The following is a 12,241-nucleotide window of genomic DNA, read 5'->3' as shown; positions in this document are numbered from 1 at the left end:
AGTGGCACTCTATGGCGCAGGGGGAGGGAGTGAAGGAGAAGCCTATAGATATTGGCTTTTTTTGTTTTGTTAAATAGGCCTTATCAAATATTGGGTCAGAAATAAATTACAGAACATGTAATTTATTCTAGGCATAATGTAGGCTAATTAATGTAGCCTGTTATTACATAATATCCTATACTACAGTATTATTATTGCCCTGGTTCTCTCATTTTGGTTACAGTTACGTTCCCATACACTTAGGGCATGTCAAGAAACAACCCCTAGTCCGGCAATGCTGACATCTGGCCTTCAAGGCCAGCAGTAGGCCTATAGGCTATTGATGTTTTTCATTCTTCTTGCTCTCTAATTAGGGACTGATTCAGACCTGGGGCACCAGTGAGTGGACTCTCTGGCCAATCAATTAACTCAGGGAGAAAACCATCAGTACTTTGTCCAGATTGGAAAAGAGGGGTTGTTTCTGAACAGGGCACAGTTTAGTATTTCTACCACTAGATGTCAGACAGAGCTCAGTGTAGATCCCCTGGCCTATACTCATTGGTGTTGATCAGTCACACACTTTTGTGCCTGGGACCACTGCTCTTCGCTATATCTATGAGGCTCACTGACAGGCAGAAGACAACACTACTTTGAACTCTCAACAACAGACAGGCAGGCAGACATACAGACAGGCAGACGAAAACCTCAATATGCAGATGGATAAAAAGACATAGGCTTATTCTAAACTGAACTCTCAACTCTTACTCTACAAACACAGACAATCTCTATTTTTTGATTGACGACAGCTGATGTTTCAATTTTAGTCTAGGCAGGACAAGTTCTGAGTGCAGTGGCTTCAAGAACATTACAGTATGACACCAGAGACCTTGTCATCAGGTTTGGACCTCTTGGCATAATGGCTAACAAGGTGTTGGACAGAAAACACAGGGTCGGGGGCCTGAAAACCGCTAAATTCACTTTATTGGTTTCAGAAGTGCAATGGTACTATAGTGAGGCCATTAAGGAAGGATCACATAATTCCATCCAGGTCATCAGGAGGGATCAGTCAATTCATTATATTAATGAGCAAACATTCCATAACTGCAGGTGGCAGTAAATTGCCAACCGTAGCTTTATACCTGTTCAAACAACACACTCCAGGTGGCAGTATGCACCGTTTCAGTTTGTTTACCAACTCATAGAAGTAGTAGAAGAAGAAAATTGACTACTTCAAAATGGAGATGGCCTCAATTGCGCTGCCCATGCTCTCACACACACGATAGGACAGACAGGAGGCTGAAAAGATTTGGCATGGGCCCTCAGATCCTCAAAAAGTTATACAGGTGCACCACTGAGAGCATCTTGACTGGCTGCATCACCGCTTGGTATGGCAACTGCTTGGCATCTGACTGCAAGGCGCTACAGAGGGTAGTGCTTATGGCCAGTACATCACTGGGGCCAAGCTTCCTGCCAACCAGGACTTCTATACCAGGCTGTATCAGAGGAAGGCCCTAAACATTGTCAAAGACACCAACCACCCAAGTCATAGGCTGTTCTCTCTGCTACCGCACAGCAAGCAGTACCGATGCACCAGGTCTGGAACCAACAGGACCCTGAACAGCTTCTTACCCCCAAGCCATAAGACTGCTAAATTGTTATTTAAATAGTTAACCAAATAGCTACCCGGACTATCTGTATTACCCTTTTTTAACTAACTTTTTTTGACTGATCAAGTACACTGCTGCTGCTGTTTATTATCTATCCTGTTGCCTAGTCACTTTATTCCTAGTTATATGTACATATCTACCTCAATTACCTCGTACCTCTGCACATCGACTCGGTACTGGTACCCCGTGAATATAGCCAAGTTATCGTTACTCATTGTGTATTTATTATTACTTTTATTATTACGTGTTATTACTTTTCTATTATTTTCTCTCTGCATTGTTGGGAAGGGCCCGTAAGTAAGCATTTCACTGTAGTCTACACCTGTTGTTTACGAAGCATGTGATGAATAAAAATGTATTGGATTTGAGATACAATGCTGTGTCCTCTAACTATCTCTCTGCTATACAGTTACCGTGCTCACCATCCACACCTTGGAACTATGAAATGTGCTTGTATGGAATTTTTGCTGTATTTCTATCTTTGCTGCTAATAAATGGGCAAAAGACCCAAGGATCTAAATCTGGAATAAGGTTTGTTTTGCACACGTTTATGAATATTTTCAATCCCACCTGTGCTAGAGTGGCTATCAGGAACTTTTGACTAGGTTAGCCACCACTAATCTCATCAAGAGGTTCAGATCTTTTGGCAATGACATTTAGGAGAGGTGTTGGACTGACAGACAAAAGGTTGCTGGTTCAAGTCCCCTTTGGTACACTCTGTAAATTGAATGCCCATACTTTCAATGACCAGTTAAGTGTGAGTACAAGGTCTTGTTCATTAGGGCCTCCTGTAGCTCAGTTGGTAGAGCATGGCGCTTATAACGCCAGGGTTGTGGGTTCGATTCCTATGGGGGGCCAGTATGAAAAATGTACGCACTCACTAACTGTAAGTCGCTCTGGATAAGAGCGTCTGCTAAAATGTAAATGAGTGTCCTGGATTTTCATAAAGAATAACACGAAATGCTCTGAGACCAGTACCTCATGGTGCGCTCTGTGTCCCCAGTACCCGCCGCTGGGAGCAGTGTCAGACTGCTCTTATCCATGTCCAGAGAAAGTTTTCTAGCAGTAGGTCTGGAGCTGATTACTGAGCCCTTGCAGAGAGAAGAGAAGAGGGGCTGAGCCTGAGGCTGCTGAGAGGGAACTTAAAGAGAGAGAGGAGGGGAAGGAGGAGGAGAAGAGGAAGGGTTGATAAAACTACCATCTCTCTCTCTCTGCGCTCAGAGCGCTATTCTCTGCCAGGCTTTGAAGCGGACTGAGAGAGAGAGAGGAAAGAGTAGCAGGCTTCGTTCATCATAGCACCTTTACAGTAGTTTACCATCCCAAAGCGTGAACCGGACAGACGAAAGGTTTTAATCCAGGATCTGAAGAGACGATTTAAGCAGAAAAGTCCGGTTTCTAAAGTAAAATATTTGGACAGACGAGGCATCGCATCGTTGCAGCGCTGATACAAAGTTTGCAGGACCTCTCCTTAGTTGGGAAGTTCGTTTCCCATAGTTGGCTTCTGAGTGACATTCGCTTCTTCTTGGCTTTAAACCTTGACGGACTAAATAACGTGATTTAGTTTGTTTGGAGCGCTGGTTGAATTTTAACTGGAGTCGGAGTTGTTCCATGCAACTGTAGGCTATTTTGTACGAGTAAGCCATGGCACAACAGACCAGAAACGGAGGGACCTCATTGAACAACAACGGCAGCGATAACATTAAGAGGAAACTGTTGACAGGACTGGACCTCTTCTGCCTGCTACTAGGTGAGTTTCAAAAACATATTCGGCCTATACTGTAAACCAATGAAATTACTTGACAGCACTGAATACCCTATAACATGTCAATAACATGCCAATACTGTCACACTGTAATAGCATCAGGGAAAAGTGTTGCCTATAATAAACTGGACAATTAGGCTACATAACATATTTAACACTTTAAAGGGTGTGACCAGAATGTATAAAACGGTGCTTACCATCATGGTGCATTAGTGTGTTATTCGTTTTTTTTTTAACAGAACCACTCTGCCAGAGTGTGTTGAGAGAGAGAGAGAGAGAGAGAGAGAGAGAGAGAGAGAGAGAGAGAGAGAGAAAGAGAGAGCGAGAGAGGGAGTTAGAGAGGACACAACTCCAACATGTCCACAAAGGGACAGCTAGGTTAGGCCTACTATATTTAAAATAATGTAATATGTTAACAACCGGCAACATGTCCACCTAACACACTTATCGTTAAAGTGATCAGACCGTAAAATAGACGTCAGACAGTAGGAACCAGGACCACGGAACTCTGTTTTAAAGTGCCGCTGAGAGAGAAACAGAACACACTGTGGTTGACGTGATGTGAAGTGGTAGAACAGGTTATTATGGTTTCCTAAAGACCACTGTCTGACTGAACAGGACTCTATGAGAATGAACTTACTCAATGTATTTAGTTGTGATTAAGTAAAATCGTTCCTAAATGTTTCTATAATTGGATATTATATTATCCCAATTAACAGTGGGAAAGGTCCCTGCTGTGTGTGTGTGTGTGTGTGTGTGTGTGTGTGTGTGTCCAGGGGTGAGAGATGTTGGAGATGTTTTGCAACTTTGCTGCAACTTTCTCATTTTACTGCCCCTTAAATAGTCTGCCAGCCCCTCTCCACAACCTCTTCCCCTACCACCATCCTCCCTTACCCCTATTGCCGCTATTACCCTCTTGAGCTGCCTTTCCATCTAGAGAACAGGAATGGAATGAAACAGGACTAGAGCTTTGGAATGATGGAATGGTGTGGAATTGGAATATAAATATAAATGGAACATAGAATGTGATTCTGCTCTGTAGTGCTATTCCGATATGACATTCATTATAGGACATGCAGCATTGACGCAGGTCAGGCAAGGCAATGGTGTCTGTTTGTGTTTGTTTGTCTGAGATGATGATGGCTCGTTTGAACTCTAGACCCCCTTGAGTGTTCCCTATGCCAGCCATCTTCTTCTCTCTTTCTCTCTCGTTACCCCCTTTTCTCTCTTTCTTTACACGTTTTCTCCCAGAACCCTACAGCAAATCCCCTTCAGCTGCCCCCCAGATCAACTTTCTCTCTCTCTTTTTCTCTCTCTTTTTTTCTCTCTCTCCTTTTCTCTCTCTCTCTCTCTCTCTCTCTCTCTCTCTCTCTCTCTCTCTCTCTCTCTCTCTCTCTCTCTCTCTCTCTCTCTCTCTCTCTCTCTCTCTCTCTCTCTCTCTCTCTCTCTCTCTCTCTCTCTCTCTCTCTCTCTCTGTGTACAGGGGGATTGCGTGGAGTAATTGCTTAAACATTTGTGTTGTGAGGCGGGGGGAATGCCTCTTCACTGTAAGCCCACCGCTGTGCTCTGAGAGAGAGAGAGAGAGAGAGAGAGAGAGAGAGAGAGAGAGAGAGGGGGAGAGAGAGAGACAGAGAGAGAGAGAGAGAGAGAGAGAGATTAGGGAAGGCAAAAGGTGAGAGATAACAATAACTGTTCTATAGTTTTTGCCCTCACAAGACAAGCTTGATCTGATAGGAGGAGAGAGAAAGTCCCAGTTTCTTCACAAGCATAACTCTGTCTAGAAACAGCTACAAATGTCAGACACTATTAGTGTGCTTATTAAAAAACCTCAGTCACACATACAGTACAGTGTTTCAACTGTTTCATTTCTAGCCTATAAACTCTGAAACAGATACACTGTTTCATATAAACTCTGTGACAATCTTTGAATCCATGTGGAGTAGATTTCCTCCACAAACCAACTTCCTCCGCTTTAGAAACACAGGCTTGGGCGCATTGTGCTTGTTGTCAACACACACACACACACACACACACACACACACACACACACACACACACACACACACACACACACACACACACACACACACACACACACACACACACACACACACACTCATACACACACTCTCTTTGTGATTCTAAACACAGACAAGCTGTCTGTTTTTGATTCGATGGCCTGGTTTAGTGGCGTGTGGGTAAGGGATGGAGGGATGTAGAGGGGGATGGATCTAGCGAAAGAGGAGAGGAGATAGAGGGGGGTTATCAGGGGCAATGAAAGGGGTGAGGAGGAATGCGCGTTTGCAGAGGACTTGAAGAATGTGTGATTGTGAATGGGCTTTGTCCTCACCCGTGTGTGTGTGTGTCTCTTTCTCTGTGTGTCTGTGTGTGTGTGTGTGTGTGTGTGTGTGTGTGTGTGTTCGTGGCAGGAGAACCTCAGGGATCCTACAGAGTACCTACCACTCCTCCAACACATTGTCTGCTGGTGAACACCGTCTAGGCAGACAGTCTATAGACCCTCCTGTTACTCTTGGGTAAATCAGAGATAATAAATCAGCTTCTATACTGCCAGAGAGAACAGCAGCCCAGAGAGTGATTGAGACTGACAGATTTACTATGGAGAGTTAATCCCATACTGGCAGTTGGACACAGACAGTATCTGCTGATTAGCATAACACACACACATAGCGTCCCGGGGCTGTGGGAGAGTTGAGATTGCGGATGTTTTTTAGAAGACATGTTTAATGTGGAGAGATGCTGTGCTCTTCAGGAAACAACACTTCTAAAAACAGACCTCACCTCAGCCGCACAATGGGACTGGAGTGCTGTGTGTGTCTGTGTGTGTCTGTGTGTGTCTGTGTGTCTGTGTCTGTGTGTTAATGTTCCGACTAGAGCTGGGAAGCTATTCAAGGTTGGGTCTTTCTCAGAATAGAAATTCCAGTTCCCCCCTCTCTCCTCTCCACTCTGGCTTGTTATCCAGTTGGCTGCTCAGAAAGCAACAAAGAGTGAAAATAAATTCTAAGTAAATGTCTCTATAGCGGCCAATCTTATAAATCTGATCAGAGACATATCTCCTGTTCATTTCGTAATGCAGCTGAATGAGATATCAGCCCTGTTACCATGTTACCATTAGCTGAACATGAGAATTGAGGTAATGTGTGTTTTTATGTGCAGTCTGACCTGAAGTCAGTCTCTGAGGGAGATGAGAGAGTAGCCTTACAGCCAAGGGGAATCGCGTTATACTCCTATAGCTGCTGGCATTAACCCTCGTCTCTACCTCCCATTAAGACCTATAGCATTGCATTACATTACAGCAGTTTCACCTTCTAGCTTGACCAATTTAGTCTCATACATCTCGTTAACCCAATACTCTACCTCCCCCAGTATAAGGTACAGATAACTGCCAAAATAATGGAAACACTTGAGTAAGTGAGGGATTCAAAGTATATTGAAAGCAAGTGCTTTCACACAGGTGTGGCTCCTGAGTTAATTAAGCAATTAACATCCCATCATGTATAAAAATGTTGGACAGGCTATTATTTTGGCTACCATGGCTATGCCCCCATCCATAGGGCACGAGTGGCCACTGAATGGTTTGATAAGCATGAAAACGACGTAAACCATGTGCCATGGCTGTCTCAGTCACCAGATCTCAACTCAATTGAACACTTATGGGAGATTCTGGAGAGGCGCCTGAGACAGCATTTTCCACCACCATCAACAAAACACCAAATGATGGAATTTATTGTGGAAGAAGGGTGTTGCATCCCTCCAATAGAGTTCCAGACACTTGTAGAATCTATGCCAAGGCGCATTGAAGCTGTTCTGGCTCGTTGTGGCCCAATACCCTATTAAGACACTTTATGTTGGTGTTTCCTTTATTTTGGCAGTTACCTGTACATCTACTTCCCCAGCCACTTTACTCTGACTGACTGACCGGCTCTATAAATATTTTCCAGAATTTCTTACATTCCTCATCAGCCAGCAGTACCGAGCTCTCTTGAAGTGACATCTGGTGTAATTTTCTCAGTGTTTGTGTGTGTTGTGTGTGTGTGTGTGTGTGTGTGTGTGTGTGTGTGTGTGTGTGTGTGTGTGTGTATGTAGGGGGCACTCAGGAAAGGGTGGGAAACGGAAAGGTAGTGTCGGTCGGACGTAGGTGTGGCTCACTTTGCTGTGAAACATAATACCGTCCACTTTCCAGCCCGTCCCTCCTCCTCTCCACATCTCTCTACCTCCAGCTCCCCCCTCTTCCCTCTCCCTCCCTCTACCTCCCTGTAACCCCATTTCCACTCCTCCCTCTCCCTCCAATCAGTGGAGTGATGGTGCTTGTGGGACCCTGTAGAGGGAGGAATGTGTTAGGTCTGTGGTAGTAATGAGTTATAGATGTAGCTGTGTCTAGTGTGAGTGGTTTACAGGCAGGCTGTTAGGGCTAGTGTTTGCCAGGCGCCTGTTGGATGGATGACTAATCTAACCATTGGTGGCTCACTTGGCAACTGTAAACACACACACATACATACACACTAGCCATGTCGCACAAGATCCACTGCGAAATTAGACATCCGTCCAGGTAAGCAGGATGTCAGGAGATTACTTCAAAACCGTGAGCGCTATTACCATCAAGTAGGCTTGGGTTTTGCTAGGGCATTGTGGACGGGGGTGGTGGGTGGGCGTAAGACACAAGCTCCGGCTCTGAGGGTCGCGTGTTCAATCCCAGTGCTAGACACTCATTTTTCTTTTTTGGGTTTTAACACTAGAACTGCTGGGCCTCAAGGGACCCCCCCGTCGAGCTAATGAGCAATCATTCTGACTGCAACATTCTAACACTGTAATTAACACATTTCATATTCGCAAAAATAATGATTTGGTTGTGTTTATGAAGGTCTTAGGTAACATTATAATATGAAGATGTTTTATTTATTTCAAATAACACAGTATTTTCTTTAGTTTATGTTACTGTAGGCTATATGTAAAAATGAAAAAACACAACTTCAAGTGTTTAATAAATGTTATTCGTGGAGTGCCTTTGTTACAACTATGAAACAGAAAGCATATGTGTTGGAATGCGGTAACAGCTTTTTTTATAACAACAAAATAAAAAAAATACCCCAACCACCAAGAAGCACAGTCAGTGATGAGATTTTGGTCTGATAATTGGCCCGTAGCATTGTCACGGCTTGTTCTATCCAAACAGTGCCGTCCCTTCCTCTCTCCTGTCTCACCATTTCATTTGGTGGTGGCACAGGCAAATGCTCAGTGCGCAACGTCCCCACAATCTGAATCGTTTTCAATCAGATTTTGCAGCAACGCTAACGCAGCATGTGCATCCATTTGTCTTGGTCTTCATGCCATTGTAAATTATGCACACTCTCACTGTTACTCCAAGTAGGCCAGTGTAGACTGATAAGACTGCTTGGATTCGGTGGACTGATATAGGGTACATACCATTTTGAGATTATAATCAGAATAGATCAATATAATAGAATGGCTCGCCCTGCTCTTCATTCACAATTGGTGGTTACATAATTACGCATTGTTCGCTTCCCCTCACTCATCAACTCACCCATTCTCCCCCTTTCTCCCCCATCATACTTTATTTCATTTATTTAATCTGTTGTTGTATGTGTGAAATTAGTGTCGGTATAGTTTAGGTTAAGTTTCGAGGCAATTATCGGGGTGATTATCAACTGGGCACGGTACTTTCAAATGTTGGGAGAAGGAGGGGAGCAGGCCCTACTGTCGGGAGAAGGAGGGGCAACGTGGAAAACCATTCAAAAAATGACATTCCCTCCTAAAACTGGTTGTAACTCCAGTTCTGTTTGTGATATTAAGATTCTAACAATGACAGTGTATTATAGACTTATTTAAGAAAAGTCAAAGACGGAGGAGGGCATGACTTTAAATGGCAGAGTATATATATTTTTTAATTCATGAGCAGTCCAAATGAACAATTTAGTGGTTCTAGTGTTAAAGGCCCAATGCAGCTGTTTTTATCTTCCAATGCAGCTGTTTTTATCTCCCAATGCAGCAGTTTTTATCTCCCATTGCAGCTATTTTTATCTCCCAATGCAGCTGTTTTTATCTCAATATCAAATAATTTCTGGCTAACAATTAAGTACCTTGCTGTGATTGTTTTCAATAAAAAATAAAAAATAAAAATAAAATAAAATAACTTCTTAGCAAAGAGTAATTTTTCAAGCAATAATTTATCTGGGACTGTCTGGGAATGGTCTGAGTGGGGAGGGGAAAACTGAAAACTAGCGGTTATTGGCAGAGAGGCTTGGAACTATTATCTAATTTACCGCCTGGTGATGACACCAGGCAGGTCAAAACTCCATACCGCCAAAACAGGCAGACATTTCAGGCGGTCTTTCCAAACAGCTCTTAAGGGCATTATCTTAATTTTCACAATTTCACAGTATTATTTTACCTCATAGTGTGCAAATATACACTGTATATAAAACACAGGAAAATCACGTTGTTGACTGCACCCTTAACTTAACCATTTGAAATTAATGCCTAAACTTAACCGTGGGGTTGTTTTTGTTTTAACCCTATCCCAAACCTTAACCCGTAACTTAATCATTCGGAATTAATGCCTATGAAAAAAAAACCATGTATGCACTCACTTACTGTAAGTCGCGATGGATAAGAGCGTCTGCTAAATGACTAAAATGTAAAATGTAAACTTAACCTTCGACATTTGACGTTTATGGACAAACATCTGATTCTGCAGTGAGACCGTGAGAGCTTATTGCACACACACACACACACACACACACACACACACACACACACACACACACACACACACACACACACACACACACACACACACACACACACACACACACACACACACACACAAACACACAAAACACAGAGTTAGGACACACACACACACACACACACACAGAGAGAGACACAGACAAACACAAAAAACAAACACATACTTAGGGTTAATTGTTGTGTCCGGTGCTGTTTATTCTCCTGTAGACCAAACACAGTTGTGTTTACAGTGAAGTATTACAACCCCATTCTTACAGCTCCAGACAGTATTATAGCCCTTTACGGAGCTAGACTTTAGAGTATATACACAATGACCTCGGCCCCCACACTACAGTTGGAGTGGAAATCATCAGGCTGAAATGGGAAGAGGAGCTGTGTTTATACTCACAGGGACACAGACTACCGGTATGTTTACAGGGCTGTATACTTCAGGAGAGAAGAGATAAACCATTATTGGATTGACGAGATGATATGTAATCTAATATATAATCTATGTAATCTAGAGATAATTATGTGATAACATGTTATGTATACCCCCACTCATTTATCCTCTGCCATAGCTGTATTCTGCTGCAGAGGTTATAGTGAGAGAGGACAGGAGGTCTGCAGTGCTATGCCTGACATTTACTGTACACCCACACTGTGCATGTGACCCGGGAATCAAAGCCACTACCCTGGCGTTACAAGCGCCATGCTCTACCAACTGAGCTACAAAGGTGAGTTAGCTCCTGAGGCTTTAGCTCCAGTAATTTACTGGGTTGCGTAACTACAGTAGATTGAGATCCTTGCATGTTGACTACACCAACCTTCATATAGGGCACCCGGACGTCCAAGAATGTGTGTGTTAATAAGCTACTGTGGTACCATGCCCAGGCTGATGTGTGTCCCTTAAACAGCCAGTTGGTCTCCGACTACTGGGTATACTGGCTACATGACACACACACAAAAAGTTGCAGCTGGTGTGTGAGGCTACGGGTTGTACGGCTAGATGATAATGATACACTCCTGGGGTTTCTGAGACCTCAGGGCTGTCATTAGATATGTTAGTGTGACAGACTGGACTGGCTGTGTGGGCAGTGTGTGTGTGCTTGCCATATGCGGTCCCCTTGTGCATGCTGTCAGCAGCAGGTTGAGTGATTGAGAGTGTGTGTGATAGGAATGAGGAGGTCTCACTGTAACTGTCCTCTCCTCCGCTCATCTTTCTCTCCTGTGTGTGTGTGTGATCCTGCATGTGTCTTTCCTCCACAAAGAGTTTTAAAATTGTCTTGAATTTTGGGTTTCAATTGTGTGTTCAGTGGAATTCTGTGTGAGGGTTTTACACATAAACATCTGACCACCCCTTCTGTTTCTCTCTCTGGTCTCTCTCCCTGGTCTCTACCTCCAGTCTCTCCCTTCTCTCTGTCCTTACCTTCCCTGATAGGACCTCATCTTTCCATCTCTTCTCTTCACTGTCACACCGGCCCCTCTGTCCTCAATTCTGACTATCTCTCTCTCTCTCTCTGGGGGTGGGGAGATATTCACTGTTTTGGGGAACAATGGTTCTTTTGATGCGTCTGGACTCTTTGTGTTGCTAATGAGCACTAATAGTCCTCTAGTAGAGAGAGGGATGGAGGGGGTGAGATAGAGGGAAGGGAGAGATAGAGGGAGCGCAGGAGGGAGAGAGAGATTGTTGATTTCACTTTTGTTTATTAACCCTAACCCTTTTAATTGAACTGAATTGAATTGAGAGAGAGAGAGAGTTCCTCACTTCTTGTGTATCTCTCAGCTACTCCTGCCCTCCCTCAGTGTCATTGGCTGGTCATTTAGTTGACAGGAGACTGACTTTCAGAGGTGGTTGTATGGGCAGCCAGGTCGCTCAAGATCCACTGCGCAATACAACATCCGTCCAGGTAAGCAGGACGTCGGGAGGTTACTTCAAAATCGGCCGCTAGGGAAACGGTAAGTGCTATTACCATCAAGTAGGCTTGGGTTTTGCTAGGGCATTGTGGACGGGGGTGGTGGGTGGGCGTAAGCCAGGAGCTCTGGCTCTGAGGGTCACGTGTTCAAT

General features: G+C 43.9%; 1 protein-coding gene and 1 non-coding gene across 3 annotated transcripts in view; both read left to right on the top strand.

Annotated features, from left to right (window-relative positions):
• The first annotated feature begins 2,428 nt into the window (after nucleotides 1–2,428).
• trnai-uau lies at nucleotides 2,429–2,504 on the top strand. The gene has a single exon. It is a non-coding gene; the product is annotated as a tRNA-Ile (tRNA).
• A 272-nt stretch (nucleotides 2,505–2,776) lies between these two features.
• LOC121533331 (phospholipid phosphatase 3) overlaps nucleotides 2,777–12,241 on the top strand; it is a 38,818-nt gene continuing 29,353 nt past the window's right edge. For both annotated transcript variants that reach the window (XM_041839161.2, XM_041839162.2), the window contains exon 1: nucleotides 2,777–3,393. In XM_041839161.2, the coding sequence (XP_041695095.1) occupies nucleotides 3,288–3,393 (106 nt within the window). In that variant the 5' untranslated portion in view covers nucleotides 2,777–3,287. The remainder of the gene's footprint in view (nucleotides 3,394–12,241) is intronic.

The sequence above is a fragment of the Coregonus clupeaformis genome, chromosome 20 (genome assembly GCF_020615455.1).
Source record: "Coregonus clupeaformis isolate EN_2021a chromosome 20, ASM2061545v1, whole genome shotgun sequence".
In the NCBI taxonomy this organism is placed as follows: domain Eukaryota; kingdom Metazoa; phylum Chordata; class Actinopteri; order Salmoniformes; family Salmonidae; genus Coregonus; species Coregonus clupeaformis.
This window is presented reverse-complemented; position numbering and strand designations above follow the sequence as displayed.